General features: G+C 38.1%; 1 protein-coding gene across 3 annotated transcripts in view; it reads right to left on the minus strand.

The window, feature by feature from the left end:
• EPHA6 (EPH receptor A6) overlaps window positions 1-25,799 on the minus strand; it is a 934,835-nt gene that overhangs the window by 317,841 nt on the left and 591,195 nt on the right. For all 3 annotated transcript variants that reach the window (XR_013995684.1, XM_081086735.1, XM_081086736.1), the window contains one exon: window positions 1,775-1,937. Coding sequence is in view for 2 of the 3 variants with exons in the window: in XM_081086735.1 (XP_080942861.1) it covers window positions 1,775-1,937 (163 nt within the window). In the remaining variant the exon portion in view is untranslated. The remainder of the gene's footprint in view (window positions 1-1,774; window positions 1,938-25,799) is intronic.

The following is a 25,799-nucleotide window of genomic DNA, read 5'->3' on the forward strand; positions in this document are numbered from 1 at the left end:
ATCTAAAAGTATGAGTTGAAATTTAGAATTAAAATCAAATCAAATTTAGATCAGACCTTATTGTTTTCTTATTAACTGGATTGCCTTGTCTAAAAGTGCCAGATGAACACAAACGACTTATTTAGCTTTAGGCCTATGAGTTTGTCTGAGAGTGTATTTCTAACTTAATGAAATAATATTCAAAATGTCATACTTTTGAGAAGTTAGGTTAATTTCTTCCTATGTAAAATATAGTAAGAGAACTGGGTGCAGGGAGGAAATAGATATAGCTGTGATAGAACGATGATGAGACTTCTCCTTCTTGCCTTGAGTTGCATCCTTAGCTTTGTACCTAGTCTAACTCTTGACATGTGGTCAGAAAAAAATAGTCAACAGAACATAGCAGGAACGGGTATTTTAATATTGTTTTTTATTATGGAGCTATGCTTTGTGATAATTACACTCTTGTCCCAATAATTTCTAGCTTGAAAAGACAGTAGTCTCCGGCAGAATTATAAATAACTATCACTGATGTTAAACATAAGTATTCTTTTTACTCATTAGTTTACTCTCCCAACACTGTGTTCCTTCTTAATTAAATAAGTCAGTGCTTTTTTCACTCTTTCGTTAGATATAGTTATACCAAAGAATTTCTTATGGATCAATATTGCTCATCAGCATAAAAATAACAAACAAAACATTTGCTCCATCACAGAATTTGAAACCCAAGTAGCTTCACTTTGAGGAAGTGATAAAATGAGAAAAAAAAAATGTAGCCTAATTAGTGGTCTTACCATTAGTATTATTAATAATTCAAATGAAAAGACTTGGCAAGATAATGGAGCAATTAAGAGTACAGACCACCTCCCTAAAATATTAGCTTAGTTTCTTACCAGTTGCATGAATCTAAACAAATGGCTCAATTTCTCTAGGCTTTTGTTTTCTCACAAGTTAATTTAGGAAAATAATACTTGTCTCTTTGAAGGGTAAAAAGTTTAAATGAGATAATACATGTAAATACTTCACATCATTTCTGGTATTTTTAGAGGCTCAATAAATGGTAGCTATTATTGCCATTATTCATAAAGAATTTTATAATAAATTCTCTATTTTTGAATTCTTATCAATGATGACTAGATATTTAGACATTTTTCTAATCAGGAACATTGCAAGAGCCACCCATATACAAAGAGAGCAGTAAGATGAATATTAAAGCCCAAAAAAGAATTCAGTGGTGGAGGTGGGCTTAGAATGAGTAAGACATTTCAACACATACATTATGTGATGTTGAAATACCTCAGTTCCTCATCTCCCATTTTGGCTGTCAGTGAGTAGGGGCTATGGAACTAATCTGAATTTCTAATTAAGCCCATGCATCTACATTTAAACTTATAATGTGCATTTCGATGGTGTAACTGAGATAAGCCAAAGCTGCAAAATATTGAAAAACCTCCTAAAATGATTTTCTCATGACTTTATTCTCTCCCAAGTTTTCACTAGCCTCATATTATGATGGCAACACTGAAGACCATTTAGGCTAACACCACCTACTGAGAATCTGTGTTATAGTGTAAGTGATGAATTCTGCATGAAGAGACATAATGGGGTCATATTACATGGATAACAGTAAAACTTTAACCGATATGGCCATATGACCATTTGCATGAACAGAATCCTGTTTGATAAGACTATTAAAATTTTGGGACATTAGGTTTTTAACTATCAGCATATTAGATTTTCACTATTGGAATGGTACTAAATGAACATCTTACTCTATACCTTGTGTGAAACTTACTTTCATCTCCTGTTTCAAATTCAAACTTCTGACTGTAGCCACTGTACCCTGTTGTGGTCCTCACTCGGATATGGAATATGTACTTGGTGGCTGGCTTGAGACCTGTAATGATGACACTGGGGGCCTTGGACCTCGTGGAGGAATAGGTGAGCTGCTCATGCTCCTAGGGACAGAAAAGAAGAAAATCCAAATGATGCAGTTATTCTAATTTTTCCTAGATGCATACAAAGTTAAGCTGAGGAATTATGCACAGAATATCAAAGTGTTGATTAAAAAGAGGTATAATCATGGTTTTCCATAATTTGGCACTTATTTATCATTAGTATACATATGATATGGTCTTGATTTGGAAATTTATTAAGAAGGATGATTAATCTTAAACTCCACTTGTGTTCTCAGTGATTTGGATTTTTGACCCAATTCTGAGGCATGGTGGTGTGAGAGCATGTTTACACAGAATGGCAGCTGCATCTTGAGCAGACTGGGCACATCAGATCAGACCACACCAACAGAGAGCCAGGAGCGAGGGTGGGAGAAGTCAAACACTCGCTACTCGCTTCTACCCGCAGGTAGTGCCAAAATGCCGGCGCTATCCGTGGGTAGACCTGTGGGTGAAAGGAAACATAAATTAATTGCTTTTTAAAGTTCAAAATCTTTTATCCCAAATCAATTGCTTGTTCCTGAAACTCAGTGATTCCACAGTACTAAGAACTCAAGTTGAGTCAACTGAAAACATGAACATGTGAGAGCGACTTGACTCCTGTCCCAGACACCACAGTTTATTTTTAAAGATGTACAAGTTACATAGTGATTGTATGATAGATTTAAAAATAGTGTGCTCCTGAAGGAGCATTGACGACGTAGGAAGGCATGAAAGGTTTACCACACTTTTGGAATCACAGGCAGGCCTGGAGGCTTGGTTCCCAGTCACCTGCAGTTAACTGCCAAACTACACCTCCTCACTAACAGCTGGTTGATTTGCTGCAGCTGACTGAGTGATCTAGCCTGTCAGGGTTTTTTAAAATGACTCCCACCTAAGAGCAGGGTATTTAATTTGACCTGTGCATATACGTGACTAAACAATATGCTGCTGGTGAGACAAATTAAACTTTAAACTGTTTTTGTATAGTGTTATCCTATCTAATAAAAGCCTAATATGCTAAGTGTCCGGTCATCCGTTCAACCAATCAAAGCATAATATGCTAATGATATGCTAAGGCTGCTCAACTGTTTGCTATGACATGCACTGACCACAGGGGGCAGATGCTCTGACCAATAGGTTAGCTTGCTGCTGCGGGACAGTAAGGTGGGCTGGACATGCCCTGGAGCCCTCCCACAGTCCCTCCCTGGCTGGCCAACCTGCCGCATCCCTCCCAGGTCCCAATTGTGCACCAGTGGAGTCCCCTGGCCTGGCCTGCACCCTCTCGCAATCTGGGACCCCCTGGGGGATGTTGGAGAGCTGGTTTTGGCCCGACCCTGCAGGCTAGGCCGAGGGATCCCACTGGTGCACAAATTCATGCACCCAGCCTTTAGTTATTTAATAACTTTATAATTATACTAGAGGCCCAGTGCATGAAATTCATACACTTGGGGGGTTGTCCCTCAGTCCAGCATGCACCCTATCCAATCTGGGACCCCTCGGACATCCCTCTCACAATCCGGGACTGCTGACTCCCAACCGCTTGCCTGCCTGCCTGATTGCCCCTAACTGCTTCTGCCTGTCAGCCTGATCACCCCCAACCACTCCCTTGCCAGCCTGATCGACACCTAACTGCTCCCCTGCTGGCCCTATTGCCCCCAACTGCCCTCCCCTACCAGCCATCTTTGGCTGTGGGTGCTGCCATCTTTGAGGGTGGGACAGTTAATTAGCATATTCCCTCCTTATTGGCTGTGGGTGCTGCCATCTTTGTGACAGCGTGAAGGTCAATTAGCATATTTCCTCTTTATTTGATAGGATTTTATAACTTGTATGAAAAAAGTTGTATTTGTATGAACAACTCTTTGAAATTCATAGGTCAAATTAGGCCACAGATCCATAAGTTAATTAGGCACTATTTTTATGATTAATATGAAGATAGAAGTTTTCTCAGGGATGGAAGTGACATTCAAGGTCATTAACTGAAGCACTCATTCAATGCTTAAATTCTATCTGTAATATACCCATCAAAATTTAGCCTTTTTCTGAAAATCTCTTGTTTAGGAGATCTTCCAAACTAAAAATTAAGTTATAAAAATCTACACACATGTAAAATGTGTCAAACTGCATTTTTATTTGCTTGTGATGCTTTACGATTTAGAACTATGAAAATTCTTTCTCTTAAGCTACTTTTGAGAAAAAAAAAATCCTCATCTTAAAGATCATTTAAAATTTTTATGGCTTTATTTGTCAGAATCTTATATGCCACATGGTTATTCTGTGTCTAGCTGAGGAACTGAATTTGCCCTATACCCCCAATAATAGGTCTGTTTATTAAACATGAAGTATAAAGAAAATATGAGTTAATAACAGCAAATTTTAAATAAAAAGACAAAACAGACAAATGTCAACTTATCTCTAGGTAGTTTTGAGATTAGAAAGTAAATGAATATCCACCTAGCATAAAATCCAAGGAAATAAAATATATAAAATATTGATGGCAGCAATCATCTGCTAAGGCAGTGATTGGCAAACTCATTAGTCAACAGAGCCAAATATCAACAGTACAACAATTGAAATTTCTTTTGAGAGCCAAATTTTTTAAACTTAAACTATATAGGTAGGTACATTGTTATTAACTTAATTAGGGTACTCCTAAGGCTTAGGAAGAGCCACACTCAAGGGGCCAAAGAGCCGCATGTGGCTCATGAGCCGCAGTTTGCCGACCACTGGGCTTACAGGATTTTCTAAAATCAAGGCCTTTATAACTTGGGGTATAAACCCATATTGCTGAAAAAAATGTGTACTAGTAGAAGAGATAATATATTTTCTGGTGAAATTTTCAAAACGTTTTGGATTTTTTCAGTCTCACATACAAGAAGAAAAGATTCCACCGTTCACAAAATTTTCTGCAACATAAGAATTATGGTGTATTTTGAAGTGATGACTGAGAGAAGAATTTTAAAGCATGGAAAAAAAGAGTTTAGTCTTATCCTCATAGAGAGAAGAAAAGATACAAACGCAAAAATTTGCTCTCGGAATGGCCCCATAATGATCTGTTATGTCTTTGTTGCTTCACCAAAACACAGGGGAATAGTAATTTCTTACTTAGTAAAGTTTCAGGGAGTAACGGACACCTTTTGCAAACAGCTTTTTCCATTCCTGCTGTTAGATACAAAAGTGCATTTGTAGCTACATCCCTGGAATAAAAATCCTCAGGTAGGAAGTGTGCCTATCTGGTTCCTCAGCCTAAATCACAGTAGTGTGGTGGCTGCTGCCTTGTCTTACATCTTGCTACCTCTGAGCATGCTGAGGAGGTGGCTCAGAAGGCAGCAGGCACCAAAGTTCCTCCTCCCAGTGCATAGCAGCCCTCTCCCCTCCTGGGGTTTCCAAGCTCCTGGGAAACCAAATTAGCACTTACCCATGACAAGCATAGGCACTATTGTCCCAGGATTTTGGCTAATTGACTTGTTGCTGACACATCAACTCCAGTTCAATGTAACTGTTATCAGGTAGAGACTACGCTTTGCCACAGAGCCACCCGGATCTCTCTATTCATCCTGGCAGGCTGAATGCAGAACATGCTTGAACAGGGTGTGTGAGTCTCTGGAGTTTGCCACGATGGAATTGCTATTTATATGGCATGTGCATCTTCAACTTTGCTAGGTAATATATTTTACTGTTCATAAAACTCTCTTATATGTTTTTCATGTTTGTTAAATCCATATAATATCCTCTGCTCAGTCTTAATATTATTTCTTTTTGTATTTTTTTTTTTTTTGTCAAGCTTGCTAGAGGTTTGAATCAACTTTTGGCTTTGTTTAGCTCTCTGATTATTTCTCTATTTTCTACTACTTTAAATATCTGTTCTTACTATAAATTATTTTCTTACTTCTTTCTATTTCCCTTTTGTTAATTATGCTGTCTTCTAACTTCTTGTGTTTCACGATTAACTCATTAGTTTTCAGTACAGTGGACCCTTGAACAACATGAGTTTGAACAAGGCAGGTACTCTTATACTTGGATGTTTTCAATAAATATACAGTTGTCCTTCATATCCTGGTTTTTGCAACTATAGATTAAAGCAAACATGGATTGAAAATAGTATTTTTGATCTGTGGTTTGGGATCCTTGGAGTTAGGGGGCCTACAGAATACATTGTTCTAGAGAATTTTAAATAAAGGACTTTGAGTAACTGAGGATTTTGGTATGTATGAGATCCTGGAACCAGTCACCCCTGGGTACCAAGGAATGACTATAATTAAGTTTTTGGAGAGTCAAATACGCAAATTTTCTACTGCCCAAGGGTCAGCCTCTCAAACCCCCACCTTGTTTAAGGGTCAAATGTATGCATTTTCAAATACATAATATAAATCTACAAATTCAAAATACTGCACTACTTATACTCCATTAAGTTTTTATATATTATTAATATTATTAATTTCTAAGAATTTATTTTTTTCCAAAAATCTATGATTTTTAATTTTTTGTGGCAGACCCAGGATTATTATGTTCACAGGTTTGAGTCAAGGCAGGTTGTCAAGCAGTAAGTAAATGGCATAAAGTGGCGCTCCAAAGGCATAACCTCATGGGTTGCAGAACACACTAGCCTGTGGGTAGAACAGTGGGTGCTCATTCCTGAGAGCACAGCTGGTCTTCTGCATTAATGCGTGTTGAAAGTGAAATAGCTTTTATTACCTCTCCTTGGATAACACAGATAATAACACTAATTATGGATAAAAAATTTAGTAACAATGCACTTTGATATATTGTTATCTATATTATTTCCTAAAATAAATACATATACAATTCCTATATATGAATCCATGTATATTAAAAAATAGTTCAGAAGCTAACAGTATGAACATAGGGCATTGTTAAGTAGGAGGCATATGTATTGTTGTCTAGAGATGCTCACCTTTTCTTATGGTTCTCTTCCTGGGGGCAGATTCTGCAGTTTAATTTCTTTGCTCCTTCCCAGCTGATAGAAATCGAGGCTTTTCTGGGAGTCTAATCTGTCACATTGAACCTTTCTTTTACCTAGAATTCTGAACCCAGCTTTATCTCTGTCAGTGTCAACTCTTCACAGTAACTAAAAGAGATTCTCTTACTAGACCCTGGGCCCTGTTAGCATTCAATCTGAAACTGTAGCAATGAAGAGAAAGGCTCAGATTCCCAGGTTTTATGGCTGTTCTGGCTACAATGAGAGGAAACATGGCATATATAAAAAGAAGGCAGCATGTAGAGAATTCTGGATTGGAATTCTCTTTTTTTTTTTTTTTGGTCTTGATCTTGGTTCTAGTTCTATTATGTACTTTGCTAAATCACCTTCAAGACTTTGATTTACTCATATAGAAAATTCATTTATTTCACACACATTCATTGAATGTTTACTATGTGTAAGATTCTAGGGTACTCTAGTAGATTTAGCTTACATAATCACCAAAGTTCTACCTAAGCAATTAAATTCTATATTTTTATGTGGGAAATACAAGTCTCCTCTCCTCTGCTGTGATTCATTCTCATCACTCCCATCTTACTCTCCTGAGTTTACCATTCTCAGTTATGGAAGTAGATTCAACGGGTATGCATAGTGGTCATCTTTTAGCTGGTTTTCTTTGTCTTAAAGTCTTTGGGTCCAGTGGAATGTCTATAATGTATTACCTCTTTGTTTTATATTTTTAATTTTAAATGAATAGGATCATATATGTTATTAAAGTTATGTTGTAGCCTTTTTTTTCTTTTTCTTTGTTTTTAAATATATTTTTATTTATTTCAGAGAGGACGGGAGAGGATGTCCCCTGTGGGGGATGGAGGCCGCAATCCAGGCATGTGCCCTGACCAGGAATCAAACCAGGAGCTTCTGGTTCATAGGTTAACGCTCAACCACTGAGCCACACCAGCTGAGCTGTAGACTTTCTTTCTACAGATATCTATCTATCTATCTATCTATCTATCTATCTATCTATCATCTATCTATCTATCAGCAATCATAACAATGATTATTTATGCAATGATTTACAACTTATTAGTTATTTTCACACACATTCTTTATTTAATACAATAATAATCTTGTGAAGCAAAAAGAGCTGGTAATATTTTTATTCTCACTTAGTATATGATGAAACTTGTCCAGAAAGAATAAGTAATTTACCAAAGCAAGTCATATAACTAATCAGTGGCTTCCATTCAGTTGTGCTTTTTCATTATACTCAGTTTAGGAAGGTATGTCCAGGGCAAGTATATGTATATATTAGACTTTGAGTCAAGGTCATTTATTTAATACTTTGTGTTTTGGCCAGCTAATCAATAGAAATAACTTTACATTTAAGATATCCTGTGAACCATAGAGTAATGATTTGATGGCATTAAAATACTTTTATATAAATAGCTCCTCAATGGCAGAAGCAATTCTCAACACGAATTTTAACTAGTTGTTTCAAACATAATATTATTTTCTACTATGGTTAACACTTCCAATAATTCTGCTTTTATTTTTATTCTTTTGATATTATATTATATAGACAGATTCTAGGAAACCAAGTGGGCTTATTATAACTCACCCAATCTTTCAAGGTACATGAAATAGTTAGAGTTGGGAATGGAATTTGTTTGATGAAGTCCAGGAGTGTCTTTTAGAACTTTAGATGTATAAAGGTAACCTGCATGGCCTTATTCACAGAACAGTACTAGGAGGACAATTAACGGATTGTTGGATTTTTCTTTTTAAATATATTTTTATTGATTTCAGAGAGGAAGGGAGAGGGAAAGAAACATCAATGATGAAAAAGAACCATTGATCGGGTGCCTCTTGTACGTCCCCTATGGGGGATCCCGCAACCCAGTCACATGCCCCGACTGGGAATCCAACTGAGACCTCCAGGTTCACAGGTTGACACTCAACCACTCAGTCACGCTGACTGGGCTGGATTTTTCTTTATCCTTTTAAGTCATTCCAAGTTAAAATAAACAGTAGTATGTGAAAGTGCCATAAAATTAGCACTCTACTACCACAATCATTTTTTTTTTAAGCAATGTGCTAATGAAGTTCTTGTTTTACTGGCTAGGAGACAGAAACTACAGGTTCCTGAGAAAACAATAAAATATTAAACACGGACATAAATGACACTTGTTGGATACGTAGACAGTGTTTAATAAATGTCTATTGATTGATCTCCACAAAGGAATACTTGGATTATTTAACATAGGGGATATTTGGTGCAGCTCTGGTCACATGTCATCAGGAGCTGGACTACTAAACCTGCTGCTCCAATGTAGGAGCACAAATTGGAAGGTTTGCAGCTCACACTGATTCTTCTGCATCCAGATCTAAGTTAACAACACCGTCAGGGAAAGATGGGACTGTCCCCAACAAAGCTGATTGCCCAGAGATAAAAGCAAGCTAGAATAATTAGAGATTTCTTCTCCAATGAAATGGAATCCACAATGAAGAGATACAGAAAGAGAAACTGTATTGAGGTTAAATAACCTCATCTTTCTTGATTGCTGCTTTACTGAACCTGGGATGGTCTGCTCTGCCTTGGATTCTACATTCTGACGTCCTTAAATAATCATTGGAGTTGGGTTCTGTCATTGGTTACCAAGAGAGTTACTTTCATTTCTCACATTCATCTAAATACAGAAACGGAGATTTTAATTTGGGGAGAGAAGGGGTTAAGAAGCTAATTGGTAGGTTGTTCTAACCTATTACGTGAAGTGTTCTGAAATATTTTTCTTGGGTAAAAAATGGCTACTTTTATAATTTAAAAAAAAGACAAATTATGCATAAGTAAGAAAAATGTAGAAGTAGACATTCTAGGTACACAACTACTTTCTGTCTGCACTTTTGGAGAAGTGCCATTTAGTATCCCATGGCTATAATTTACTACAATCAACCCTTGATTATCCCCAGTATTCCCAAACAGGAGATAACCCTAGATCACTTTGAAATACATTCAAGTGATTTTTTCTTATAGTCCTTCTGATGTGTACCTTATTTCACCAAAAATGAAAATTAAATGCATTCCTCGAATAGTAAATGTTGAGCAAGAGTAGGAGATGGCACTGAGGTAGAAAAATATTGATGCAGAATTAAGCATTCATAACTGATTTTCAGAAAGCAGATAACATATGCAGATCATTAACTGCTTGAAATAGTGGGTGAAATTACTGTTAGGGAAAATGGCAAATTATTACAGTGGGACCCTTAGGAAACGCTGATGTTAGGATCAGATCAATGGAATTCTAATTTTCATTTATGAAAACTGAGAAGATTATACCATCTCAAAAGGGCAGGCTTGTTGTAAGAAAAAAGCAAAACAATGTGTAAAACACTATACAGGCTACAGCAGATGTATAAGAGCATATTTCTTTCTTTAAGAAGCCATTATCAATAGGTGGTGAATTTAATATAGGGCAGTAATAGGCTTGTTCCTTAAATTAGTCCTGCAGATGCTATAAGAAGTCTTTTTTAAAATGTTGGATGTCTGCCCTAGCCGGTTTGGCTCAGTGGATAGAGCGTTGGCCTGTGGACTAAAGAGTCCCGGGTTTGATTCCCATCAAGGGCACATGCCTGGGTTGTGGGCTCCATCCCCAGTAGGGGCTGTGCAGGAGGCAGCCAATCAATGATTCTCTCTCATCATTGATGTTTCTATCTCTCTCTCCCTCTCCCTTCCTCTCTGAAATCAATAAAAATATATTAAAAAAATAAAAATGTTATATGTCATTTGCCTATTAACCACTATTTTCCCACTTCTTAATGTAATGTGGGTAACATATTGTAGGCTCTCATAATATTAGCCAAATGATAGAATAAAGAAATTAAAGAGTTAATTGCTCTATCAATTTAATTTTTAAGTTATATACATTGTTTTAGCAGTTTAAAATTAGTTCAAAATATATTAATGACAATTCAAATGAGATGTGAGAAAACCTCTTTTACTACCTTTTAGTATTTCTGTAATAAAAATGCAATAATATTATGTCTGTATAGCTGGCTCATTTTCTTAGGAACAGTGTGGAGAACAGCCAAGATTTTACTTGCCAAAAATATTTTACAAAACAGTACACTTGAAAAGAACCTCATATTTGTACTGAAATATCTTTTAATGGATATGTCTTAATATTTATACAGTGTTTGCTTTCCCATCTGTCTTTGTGTAACCTACCTTGCTATAGATTGGATATAGATTTTTCTTCTGGGCTTTGTTGCTCTTACTTATAATGATGCTCAAACAAAAATTAAGTGTTTAAAGCTTGATGCCTGTTTCTGAAGGAAGTACTTCCATCTCAAAATTCATAAATGCTTTTCTTAAAAGTATATCATAAACAAATACCTTTAAATTGTTCATTCATTTTTAAAGTTTTAAAAAATAATTTATAAGAATTATAAATTCAGTGACAGCAAAATAACATGCAGGCAGAAAAGGAGAAAATGTACGTAGCTGAGAATAAGACATTTAAGGAATTCCTATTTGTTGGAATAAAAGGGGGAAATGAAAAATGATCATAATTATTATAAGAATATTAGAGGCCTGGTGCACAAAAATCTGTGCACTCGGTGGCGGGGGGGGGGGGGGCCCTCAGCCCGGCCTGTGCCCTCTCGCAGCCTGGGACCCCTCAGGGGATGACCACCTGCTGGCTTAGGCCTGCTCCCAGGGGATCTGGCCTAAGCTGGCAGACAGACATCCCTCTGGCAGCCCAGGAGCCCTCGGGGGATGTCAACTTGCCCTTGGGGAGCAGGCCTAAGCTGCAGTCGGAAATCCTTAGCACTACTGAGGAGGCAGGAGAGGCTCCCACCACCACTGCTGTACTGGCAGCCATCAGCCTGGCTTGTGGCTGAGCAGAGCTCCTCTTGTGGGAGCGCACTGACCACCAGGGGGCAGCTCCTGCATTGAGCATTTGCCCCCTGGTGGTCAATGTGTGTCATAGTGACCAGTCATTCCCAGTTTCTCTGTTGTTAGGGTCAGTTTGCATATTACCCTTTTATTATATTGCATTATTATGTAGGATAGAGGCCTGGTGCATGGGTGGGGGCCGGCTGTTTTGCCCTGAAGGGTGTCCCGGATCAGGGTGGGGGCCCCCACTGAGGTGCCTGGCCATCCTGGGTGAGGGGATGATGGGTGTTTGCAGCTGGTCACACCCCCTTCAGGGTGGGGGTCCCCACTGGGGTGCCTGGCCAGCTTGGGTGAGGGGCTAATGGCTGTTTTCAGGCTGGCCACACTCCCTTTAGGGTTGGGGGTCCCCACTGGGGTGCCTGGCCAGTCTGGGTGAGGGGATGAGAGCCATTTTCAGGCTGGCCAAGCCCCCCCCCCTTCCCCCCCCCCCGGTGACGGAAGCTCCCAGCCTCTCCTTTTTTTCTTTTTTTTATTCTGGGATTTATTTACCTTCTAGAATTGAAACATTGTAGCCTTTAGAGGAACTCAGAGCCTGCCAGGGTGGGCAGGAGGGAAGCTTGGCTTCCTCCATTTCCAGGGGCAACCCACGTCTCCTGCTCGCTCCAGTTCTGTGGTCACGGCCGGCTGAAAGCAGGTATCTGGGGTTTATTTACCTTCTATAATTGAAGCTTTGTTGCCTTCAGTGGAGCTCAGAGCCAGCCACGGCATTCTGGAAGCTTGGCTTCCTCCATCATTGGGGCAACCAAGCCTCCTGTTTGCTCTAGCACTGTGGCTTCCGACCGCCATCTTGGTTGGGTTAATTTGCATATAGTCAGTTTGATTGGCTGGTGGGCGTGGCTTGGGGCATAGTGAAGGTACAGTCAATTTGCATGTTCGTCTTTTATTAGTGTAGATTTGAGAAGTACATTAAGTTTAAACTTAACTTTTTTAGAAAATTTTGCAAATTCCTGCTGATGGTAGTAGTAGTTTAGGTCAGGTAATAGCTATAATAATAAAAGTGCAATATAATAATTAGACCGGACATCCTTCTGGGATGACCTTCTGGACAAAGCTGGGGCTGTGAGGGAAGCCCAGGTCCAGGGTTCCAGAGGGAAGCCGCTGCCAGCAGCCAGGGGAAAGAAGGCCTACTCTTGCACAAATTTCGTGCATTGGGCCTCTAGTAGCTACATAAAAGCTGGTTAAAACAACTTTTATGACAAAAATTAGGATAAGTTAGCAATAAGTGCCACTGAGAAATGAAAACACACTAAGTATCTTTGGAAACATTTATACACATATGTGGACTTCTTCAAATATAAATGGTATTCCAAATATCAGCTGAACATTTTCAAAGTTAAATCATTAGAACAATATGGCTGAATGAACTAGCATAAACTAGAAAGGCAATACATGCATGGTGCTTTGATTAATTCTACCTAATTTTGGAATATAGATTAAGAAATTAAAAAAAAAAGAATAAGATGGGTAGAATTTCACTAGAGTGAGAAAACCAGTAGAATATGATAAAATGCTTTGTAGAAAAGCATTCACAGAAAAACACCATTTGTGAATATTGAGTAAGTAGTACATTTGTCCAACTCCACCACAAAACATGGTGATGTAAGAGCTGCTTCTTGCATTGAAAAGGAAGCAGAAATTTATTTAAATATACAAGCATTTAGAATAGGAAAAAAACTTTCTGAAGATTTATTTTTCATTTTTTTCTTTCTAATTTAAATCTTGTCAACATGTTGGAACTTTAATATTTTTTTACATTTGTCTATGGGTATTAATTATGACCTTATGATAAATGTATTTGTTTTACTCAAAGTCAAAACAAAGGCATTCATTAAGATTACCCTGTAGAGCTACAACTCATGATTCAAGTTACAAGAAACATAGTCCTACCTCCCAAAAGAGAGATTTTAAACTTTCATGATAAGTGATATTATTTTGAATTGAGAAGTATTCCATTTTTCTCTAAATAACTCAATATTTTCAGTCAATAATCTAATTCATTGATGTTTAATTTCCTCAGATGACTGGTAATACAGTACTTAATGTACATCAAATGAATGTCTCAAGATATTTAATAAAATACAATAAAATATAGATTTATCAAGATACTGTGACTAGAAACTGAGATATATCTCATCATTGAAAGAAAATAAGTAATATAATACTAATAAAGAGATTGCAGTAATTGACAGTTTCCTACAGACCATGGACACACACACACACACACACACACACACACACATTTCTTCTAGTTCCAATGTGAGTATTTAAAACCAAAGAAACTTTTAAATATGTAAGTGACAATAAACAGCATTAAATGAAAGTAGAGTAATTCAAGGGAGAGCAAGCTCATTTTCCAAAAATATTATTTTACTCTGTATCATTTTCAAACAGTGTCTATATATTATTTATTTACTCATATACACAAGGTAGTTTTGTAATTAAATTAGAAAAAGAGAAAATTATCTATGATGAAGTACTAAATTAAATTGAATTTAGGATAAAAAAAGATAATCCTACCACAGAGAATATTAACAAAATAGAATCAGTAATCAAAAACTCCCAAAAAACAAAAGTCTTGTACTAGATGACTTCACAACTAAATTTTAACAAACATTCAAAGAAGAATTAGTACATTATCCTTAAACTAGTCCAAAAAATTGAAGAGGAGGAATGGCTCCCATGCTCATTTTACAAGGCTTCCATTATTCTGATTCCAAACCAGATAAAGACACTATTAAAAATTATAGGTAAATATGCCTGATGAACATAAATGCAAAAATCCTCAGCAAAATATCAGCAATATATTAAAAATATCATACACCATGGTCAAATGGGAATCATTCCTGGGGTGCAAGATTCGTTCAATACCCACAAATCAATTAATGTGATATACCACATAAAGAAAATGAAAGATAAAAATAATTTGATCATATTTATAAATGCAGAAAAAGCACTTGACAAAATCCAGGATCCGTTTATGATAAAAACTCTCAGCAAAGTGGGAATAGAGGGAAGATACCTCAATATAATAAAGATAATATATTATAAACTCATAACTAACATCATATTCAACTGGGAAAAGCTAAAAGCATTTTGCCTAACATAAGGGACAAGGATATCCTAAAGACAAAGGTACCTACTTTCACCACTGTTAGTCAACATTGTATTGAAAGTCCTAGTCATAGCAATAAAACAAAAAAATAAAAATCATCCAAATTGGAAAGGAAGAAGTAAAACTGTTATTATTTGCAGATGATATGATGCTACATATAGACAACCTTTAAATTCCACCAAAAAAACTATTAGAACTGACAAATGAATGCAGTAAAGTAGCAGGATACAAAATTAATATTCAGAAACTGGTTGTATTTTTATACATCAATAATGAATCAGAAAGAGAAATAAAGACAACAAATCCCTTTCATAATTGCATCAGAAAAAACACACACCTATGAATAAATTTATCTAATAAAGTAAAAGACCTGTACCTGGAAAACTGTAAGATAGTAAAGAAATAAACTGAAGAATATACAAATAAATGGAAGCATATACACTGCTCATGGATAGGAAGAATTAATATCAAAATGTCCATAATACCCACATCAATCTATAGATTCCATGTAATCCCTATCAAAATATGAAAGGCATTTTTTACAGAACTAGAAAAAATAATCCTAAAGGTTATATGGAACCACAAACGACTTCAAAGGCCAAAGCAATCTTGAGAAAGAAGAACAAAGTTGGAGGTATTATACTACCTGATATCAAAGCATACTATAAGGTTATAGTAATAAAAACAGGATGGTATTAGCATTAAAACAGACATGTGGATCAATGGAACACAGAATAGAGAATCCAGAAATAAATCCACACCTATATGGTCAATTCATCTATGACAAAGAAGGCAAGTATATACAATGGGGTAAAGACTGTCACTTCAAGAAATGGTATTGTGAAAACTGGACAGTCACATGCAAAATAATGAAATTGGATCACTTTCTTATACCATATACAAGAACAAACTCAAAATTGATTAAAGACTTAAATGTAAGACCCAAACTATAAAACTCCTAGAAGAAAACATAGGCAGTAAACTCTTTGACATTGCTCTTAGTAATATATATATATATATATATATATATATATATATATATATATATATTCAGACAAAGGAAACAAAAGAAAAAATAAACAAATAGAACTACATCAAACTAAAAAGTTTTTGTGCATTGAAGGAAACCATCCACAAAACGAAAACACAACCTACTAAATAGAAGATATTTGCTAATGATACATCTGATAAAAAGTTAATATCCAAAACATATAGGGAACTCACACAACTTAACACCAAAAACAAAACAAAACAAACAAACAAAAAACAAAAAAACCCACAACCCAGCTCAAAACAAAAAATGAACAGAGGACCTGAATAGATAGTTCTCCAAAGAGGACATACAGATGGACAATATATATATATGAAAAGATGCCCAATAATCATGAGGGAAATACCAATTTAAACCACAATGGGATATCATCTGGCACATTTCAGAATGGCCTGACTAGAACCTTTTTCGAGGAAGATATACAGATGGCCAACAGATACATGAAAAGATGCTCAGCATCACTAGTTATAAGGGAAATACAAGTCAAAACACAATGAGATACTGTTAGAATGGCTATTATTAATGACAAGAAATAACAAGTTTGATGAGGTTGTGGAGAAAAGGAAACTCACAGTGCTTGTGGGAACGTAAACTGGTACAGCCACTATGGAAAACAGTATAGAGGTTCCTAAAAAAATTAATAGAGCTACCATATATGACCCATCATTCCCTCTTCTGGGTGTCTATCTGAAACAATTTGAAAACATTTATGCATAAAGATATATGCACCCCTGTGTTTGTCCAGCATTTTCACAATAGTCAAGACATAGAAACTACCTAAATCACCTTTTATGAATGATTGGATAAAAAATATGTGAGATATATATATATATATATATATATATATATATATATATATATATATTGATATAAGATTGCCATTTGTAACAACAGGAAGTTTACATTTCTTTTGTTTTGCTTTACTTATAGGATTAACTATTTTTTTGCCTCATATTTCCAGATATAAATATTTACATAGACTTTGAATTTTTAGAATTATATACATATTCAAAAATAATAAATTTGCTTTGACCCAGTACTGAGAAATAGCTATCTTTAAGTTAGTATAAATTAAAAGCAAAGCACATCCTATATAATAAAAGGGTAATATGCAAATTGACCCTAATGGTGAAACAACCAGAACGACCCCTGGACCAGTCACTATGAGGCTCACTGACCACCTCTTGGTTCCTTTCCCTGGCCGGCAGGCTCTGATCGCCTGATGTTGAATGGGAAACTGGGGGTGGGTGGTGGGGGGTGCAGGCAGCGCCAAACCAAGGCCCCTGCCCTGCCAGTCACCCCACACACAGAGGGCAACCTGTGGAGGGGGTGGGGCTGGAAAGCAGGTGGGAACAGCCGACCTCTTGGTCCCTTCCCTGGGCTATTAGGCACCGATCACTTGATGGCGAATGGGGAACTGGGGGTGGGTGGTGGAGGGGTGGGGGGCAGCTGCGGGTAGCCGGGGAAGATGGCTCTGATCACAGGCCAAGCCTAGGGACTGTACCCACGCACGAATTTTGTGCGCCAAGCCTCTAGTAATGTAATATTTTGCAGGTCTACAATGAAGTGGAATTACAGATTCAAAATGGTTGTAAATATTTTTATACTCCTCTCATTGAAAAGTCAGTTTTCTTCTCTCTCCTCTTGATCTAGTCTAGCCTATAACTGGATTTGACAATAAAGTAGGGTAGAAGTGATGAGCTGCCTATCACTGGCCCAGTCTCTGAGAAAACTGGCAGTTTCCACTTTTGTCTTTGAGCTCTGTCTTGCAATACAAGAAGTAGGACCAGCCTGACACTGTCAAGCTATGTGGAAGCACAAGATAGCCAATTGGAGTAGCCTAGGAGAGAGAGGTGATTAGGAGGAAAAGGAAAGAGGAGAGAGAGGGGATGTTGAGCTGATGATGCACTGCCAGTTACCAGGTGTTCCAGCCCATAGTCTATTTTCTATCATCCCTGCTGAGGTTCCAGAAATTGTGGAGTAAACGTGAGCTGCCCCTGCTGTGTTTAGTTCAAATACCTGACCCATAGATTTGTGAGATATAATGCACACATATCATTATTTTTAAGCCACTACATTTTGGGGCATAGTTTGTTATGCAGTAATAGGTAACTGAAACAAGTAGATTGATTATTAATCTGCAATTCATAGTCCCCAATCTAATATGGAATAGTTAATTATCCTATTTTTTTTGTCATAGATTGGCTGATGAAATTTTGAAGATTCTGTTTTAACACATAAAAATTAACTTACATAGCCCAATTATCTGATATTTGGAAGGATTATGATATTTTTAGATTGAAATGACAAGTTAAATTGGTTGAAACAAGTCATTTGAAAGTATAAACGGAACATAATATGGTTAAAAAATATTTTTTATGTTAACACTTTGATAGTACTTACTATGCTGCGGGCTCCATAAGTGTTCCCAATAATCAGAAAAATCCTCAGGGCTACACTATAAAATAAGTCTTAAAGATGAAAAACAGGTATTGAGAGGTCAAGTAAGTTGTCCAACGTCACCCAATAAGTTAGTGGTAGAGCTGGGATTTGAATCCAGGGAGTTTAGCTCTGATTCTGAGCTGTTATTTATTACAGTATATAACTTCCAAGGTTAAATATGCATGCAATGCAGTCACATATCACTTAGAATTTCATGTACTATTAGATTTTGTATTCATTTTCATTCATATAGACACAGATGTAAAAAAGTTAATGTAGATTCTACATAACATAAATAATCCACAACTATGGTATAAGAAACTCTGAAATTCAAAGTACTTAGTCTAACACAGATTTAAGCACATTATATTTTGTTACTATTTCATGGGATTTTGAGTATTTATCAAATACCACCAATATCAAGAAACCTATTTGCCTCCTCTTTTCACAGTGTAAAAAAAAGGCCCGTTAAGAAGAATAAAGTGGATATTTCTTCTATAACAACAATTACATTATGTATCTAAGCTCTTCTATGAAGGCAAACTAGAAAGAATGAGATAAACTATTTTCCTGTATTTGCGCTTTCATTTCAATTTTTGCATCATTTTGCATTTAGGAGGATATCTATGTTGCAGACCAAAAGACTAAGAACTTTTCAAGGCTTTAAATCAAAATTCCTAATTCTGATATAGTTTCAACAGGATCTTCTACATTTACCGATAAACTGAGTGACCTTACTAATTAGAGCACTGGATTGGAATTTGAAGAAACAAGGCTGTCTTCTGTGACTCAGAAGACAGATGAATTGAAGCATGTCAGAACATCACTGAGCTACAGACTCCTCAGGTAAAAAGTGAACATAAAAACTTCAGCTCCATTTGTCTCACAATATTATTGTGACGGATCAAGTATGAATGCCTGTCTGAACTGGAACCTCCTCTTGAAATGTGAGATAGAATGGTTATTGTTGTTGTTAATGTTACTAAATACATGGCCATGTAGTTTGTGGAAACATCTGTCGGAGTAAGACATAATCTATAATAATAAAAGTATAATATGCAAATAGACTGAATGACTGAACAGCAGAACAACCGTCCGGGCAACCTTCTGGATAACCTTCTGGATGACCACACTATGACACACACTGGCATCAGGCCAGCCAAGGTGGGTGCGATGCGATTGGTTGGGGGTTGGGAGACCTACCATCGTGGAGCCCCAGCAGGGTGGGCAGGGCCTTCCTCTGCATGGTGATCAATCGCTGAGCCCCAGGTGGGTGGGCTAAGGCCTCCCTGTGGGCGGTGATCAATCATGGAGCCCCAGCTGGGTGGGCAGGGCCTCTCTGTGCATGTGATCAATCTCAGAGCCTTGGCAGGGTGGGTAGGGCCTCCCTCTGTGCTGCGATCAGTTGCGGAGCCCCAGCTGGGTGGGCAGGGTCTACCTCTTTGGGGCAATCGATCACGGGGCTCCCACACAGTGGGAGGGCACAGGCCAGGCTGAGGGATCCCCCCTGCCTGAGTGCATAAATTTTGTGAACCGGGCCTCTAGTATTTTAATAATAAACTATATGCTGAGTTTGTGGATGGAAATTACATCATTAATATAAAAAAATATATAGTATGAATTATCCTACATAATAAAAGTATAATATGCAAATCAACTAAACAGCCAAACAGTGGAACAACCATCTAGATGACCAACCGGGACGACGTTATGACACCCACTGGTGCCAGGCCAGCCAAGGTGGATGTGATGGGATCAGTCAGGAGTCTGGTCATCCCCCTATGATTGCCCGGCAGAGGGAGACCCAGGCCACCGGCTGGTGGGCTGCAACAGGTGAGTGGGGCCTCCTTCTGTGAGGGAAGCCTTTTTCCTGGGTGCCAGAAGCCAGAGAGAAGCCCAGGACCCTGGTGCCTGAGGGAAGCTGGTGCCGGCAGCTGGGGGAAGGAAGGCCTACTTTTGCATGAATTTCATGCATCAGGTCTCTAGTAATTCAATAATTACTATATATATATATATATATATATATATATATATATATATATATATACACTAGAGGCCTGGTGCACAAAAATTTGTGCACTTGGGGGGTTCCTCAGACCGGCCTGTGCCCTCTCGCAGTCTGGGACCCCGCAGGGGATGACCACCTGCTGGCTTAGGCCCGCTTCCTAGGGGAGCGGGCCTAAGTTGGCAATCAGACATCCCTCTGGCAGCCTGGGAGCCCTCGGGGGATGTCGACTTGCCAGCGGGGAGCAGGCCTAAGCTGCAGTTGGACATCTTTAGCACTGCTGAGGAGGCAGGAGAGGCTCACACCACCACTGCTGTACTGGCAGCCATCAGCCTGGCTTGTGGCTGAGCAGAGTTCCCTCTGTGGGAGCACACTGACAACCAGGGGGCAGCTCCTACATTGAGCATTTGCCCCCTGGTGGTCAGTGTGTGTCATAGTGACCAGTCATTCCCAGTCGTTCTGCTGTTAGGGTAAGTTTGCATATTACCCTTTTATTATATAGGATAGAGACCTGGTGCATGGGTGGGGGCCAGCTGGTTTGCCCTGAAGGGTGTCCTGGATCAGGGTGGGGGTCCTGCTGGAGTGCCTGGCCAGCAGGGTAAGAGGCTGAGAGCCGTTTTCAGGCTGTTCACACCCCCTTCAGGGTGGGGGTCCCTGCTGGAGCGCCTGATCAGCCTAAGTGAGAGGCTGAGAGCCATTTCAGGCTAGACACATGCCTTCAGGGAGGGGGGTCCTGCTGGGGTTCATGGCCAGCCTCGGTGAGGGGCTGATGGCTGTTTGCGGGCTGGCCACAGTCCCTTCAGTGTCGTGGTCCCCACTGGGGTACCTGGCTATCCTGGGTGAGGGGCTGAGGGCCATTTGCAGGCTGGCTAAGCCCCCAGCGGGTACCCTCACCCCATGAGGATGTGGCCAGCCTGGGTGAGGGGCTGATGGCTGTTTGCAGGCTGGCCATACCCACTTCAGGGTTGGGGGTCCTGCTTGGGTGCCTGGCCAGCCTGGGTGAGTGGCTGATGGCTGTTTTCAGGCTGGCCAAGCTCCCCAGCAGGGACCCTCACCACATGAGGGTGTGACCATCCTGGGTGAGGGGCTGATGGCTGTTTGCAGGCTGGCCACAGCCCCCAGCCACCCAAGGCCCCAGTGGAGGCTGGCTGGAAGTAGGTATCTGGGATTTATTTGTCTTCTATAATTGAAACTTTGTTGCCATGAGCCGAAGCCATAACCGGCTCAGGGCAGGCGGGAAGCTTGGCTTCCTCCATCACCCCGGCAACCAAGCCTCTTGCTTGCTCTAGCTCTGTGGCTGCCAGCTGCCATCTTGGTTGGGTTAATTTGCATATAGTCACTCTAATGGGCTGGTGGGCGTGGCTTGGGGCATAGTGAAGGTACGGTCAATTAGCATCTTTTTCCTTTATTAGTGTAGATAAAAAGCTAGTGACCGGAACACCGGAACAACTGGAATGACTGGGCACTATGACGCCCACTGCGGCAGCCAACCAGCCCATTGGGGGTGGGACCAGCCAGCTGACCTCCTGCGTCCCCTCCTCCTCCACCAGCCCTGCCCCATCGGCCATCATCAAGGCAGGCCAGCCAGACCCTACCTGTGCACGAATTCATGCACCAGGCCTCTAGTATAATTAATAATTGAATTGGTTATTTAGTAAGTTAATCACCCAGAACCACAGGAACTCTTCTCTTTTAATTCTAGGTGTCTGAAGCCTTAGGTGATTGGTGTGCAGTTGAGCTCTATATGTGAGAATAAGACCAATGTCTAGAGATTTCTTCAGATGACAGACCCTCCTTTAGGGTCCTCAATCAGTTACTTATACCTGTGGACATGACCAGTTAACTAGTTGTTAATGTAGCCTTCAGCAGTACAATGGGACCATTCTGAGATTAAAAATAATTGCTTGTAATAATCCTTAAATGTGACATGTTACTGGAGCTAAGAGTGACTATACTCCTAACAGCCACCTCTGTCTGTTTTTCATATTGTAGATGACATTAATGAAATACTTTCACTGCTAGCTCATTGAACTAATCAACAATTGAATTAAGTTTTCAGCAGCACTATAGTGTGGTCTTTTAAAAATAGGAACTTGTTAAACATTCTAAGATAAAAATGTTAGGACGCATCATTCACTAAATAGGAGGAAAAACACTATAGAGCTTTTGATAGCAGTTGTAATAGCTGTACACGTTCAGGTATAACTAAATTAGATAGGACAGAAATATGTCACCCATCTACCTGCTGTGATTTACCCATGGAATCACAAGAATCAAGGGGCATATTGAAGTAATGATTGCCCTGATTGTCTGCTTTAAATGTCCTTGTGTGAAATAGAAGGCTCAAACACAGGTTCTGGGAGAAATTTTCCTTTGCCAACTGAAATTTAGCCAAAAACAATTTATATTGCATTCAACCATGAAGAAATGCAGAATACTTCCTCAGCTAAAACTTTATATTTTCTCATTATAGAAGTATGATTTTCTATCACTAAAGGTTTGAAGAGAATCTAAATGAATTCTAACATTTTTACTTTTTCAATTATTCCGTGGAAATGCTAAGATTTCTAATATTATTTGGGTCATCAGTTCTAATTAAATATATATATATAATACATATATGCATATATATGTATTACATATACATATATATGAATATGATTATAAGCCTGTCTTTTTAAACATATATAAATTGAGAAGAAACAATTTCAAGAACAATAATCTAAACACATATAATATAACAAATTACCAAGAAAGTTAAACTGTTAAAGAGAAACAGCTTTTGAAGTATTTGAACCCTTATAGTAATAAAATTATTTTCTAAGTTTCCATAGATACATTCAAGTAAATAGACTCTTGTTTATTTTTTCTAAGAAAATCAGATCACTTTGGGTTCTACAAGGTCACTGCAAATACAGGATATTAAAACCCAGCCAAATCCTGTAGCAACATCAATGTTTTTATGAGCAGCAGGTGTATTCTTTGAATGACTGTAAAGCTATTAACAGCTCAGTAAGGAGTACATAATAATAGGCTGTTAACTCAGCCTCCCCTACAAGAGTCCTGAGGAAGGACATTTTGAAACCATTAAGACAAATGCATTTTAAAAAGTATCCAATATGAATGCTTTATGAAGAGAGGTTCATTTAAACTTCATCTCATTAAAGTAATGAGTTTAGTCATCTTGATTTGAATATGCCCATTTCAAAGAATTATTTAATTACTCTGAATAAAAATCAAATCATAATTTTGAAAGCCAATATGTCCTTGTCTTAAGTACTTGAAAATTAGTTCTCCGTTAGATTATTTTGTGCAAGTTTCAAGACTTGAGGCTTATTCCACAAAAATCTATATTACCTAGCATAGTTATCTAAGAGTTTAATAAGCCTATTTCAATGAATGAATGAATGAATGAATGAATGAATGATTTTCTAAGATATTTTATATATTGTTGACATTTTATTTGCTTACCCTGGAAAAATTATTTGTGATTTGATACCCATGAGGTTACTGCTAGTTACAAAATTCAAAGTTGGAGAGACTTCAGTTTTATTAGTTTATTGTACTATTTTCTTCCATAGTTGCCACACTCATTAAATTATTTAGAATTTTCTTTAAATTAAAAAAGAATGAGGTTGTTAAAAATGTTTTTGGTTATATATTAATTGTGAGGCATAGAATATTTTGTGATACCCAATAAGCAATAACTACTTTGTGGATTTTTTCATCAGTTTGAATTGAGATTGTTATAATGAATTATTTGATTTATATATAAAACTATAATATTTAATACAATGAACTACACCAAAGCATATTTGATTTTTTTCTTCCTTAGAGCCCTTGCTTTGAATTCATGCTGCAGTGAAATAAAAAGGTGGAAAACAGGATGGCAAAGTTATTTAATAAAAAATATTATAGCGATCTACTTTGGCACTGTGGATTATTTTTCCATAGCCCTCATTCTGAAAGCAAAGAACAAAGGAATCGAAGGAAAAAGGGCTACGTACATCATTTAAAAATATTTTCCTACTATAAAAGTATGAATGAACTAAAACAAATAAATAAACATTTATGTTTTTATAATTCCCTCACTTGGTAGCAATAAAGTTTGGCTTAAAACAGCATTTCACAGTATGTTTTCCAAGGACTATGTGTTGTTATGGAAACACACACACACACTTTATGACTGTGTACTAGTAAGCGTGGGTCTTCTGGGCATCAGATTACAAAATGATGCTGAAAGTGAAGATATTTATGGAGGGAAATACCTGTGCATATAAAATGGGAAAGAGATCAGGTAGGCAAGGAGAGCTTTTGGACCACAATGCTCACAACAGATCTGACTCTTTGAAAAGAGAAATGAAGAAAAAGGATTTGGTAGAAAGCAACCCTCAGATGGCAGTGCAATTCTAAAAGCCTTGGCCAGGCATTTGGGCAGCCCAGAGAGAATATTGTCCATTAGAATGGCTATTATCAATATGACAAGCAATAATAAGTATTGGAGAGGCTGTGGAGAAAAGAGAACCCTCATTCACTGCTGGTGGGAATGTAGACTGGAATACCCACTATGGAAAACAGTCTGGCAATTCCTCAAAAAATTAAGAATAGAGCTGCCATATGACAATAGAGCAATCCCTCTCTTGGATATCTATTCCCAAAATTCAGAAGCATGTATTCACAAATATATATGCACCCTATGTTCACTGAAGCATTATTCACGGTGGCCAAGAAATGCAGACAACCAATGCTTTGATAGAAGATTGTATAAAGAAGATGTGGTACATATATATAATAGAATGCTACTCAGACATAAAAAAAAAGACAAAATACTGTCATTTGGGACAACATAGATGACCTTGAGAATATTATGCTAAGTGAAATAAGAGAGTCAGAAAAAGCTAAGAACCATATGATTTCATTTGTATGTGGGATACAAACTGAAACTCATGGACACAGACAGTTGTGTGGTGATTGCCAGAGGGAAGGGGGTGGGTGGTGTAGGGAGAAGTGCTGGGGGCCTAATATATGGTGATGGAAGATGATTTGACTTAGGGTGGTGGGCGTACATTGCAATATACAGATCTTGTATCATAGAAATGTATACTTAAAACCTATATGATCCTATTAACCAAGGTCACCCCACGCGGTTCAGGAGGAACAGAGCTTTGATGTGAATGCTAAAAGTACAGCATTTTGAGACCCTCCTTGCCATAAGTTCTCTCCTGAAGGGAGATCTAAGTTGTATACTCTCATGACTGCCATTTAGGTCAAATAAATTTGAAAACACTAAGTTAAATAACGTTAAATGTGTTACTTTGCTGCAGGTTTTCCCTGAGCATTTATATGCCCATGTGATCTGTTAAACTCCAGAGGTGAGAAATAT

The sequence above is a fragment of the Myotis nattereri genome (genome assembly GCF_964212035.1).
Source record: "Myotis nattereri genome assembly, chromosome: 3".
In the NCBI taxonomy this organism is placed as follows: Eukaryota; Metazoa; Chordata; class Mammalia; order Chiroptera; family Vespertilionidae; genus Myotis; species Myotis nattereri.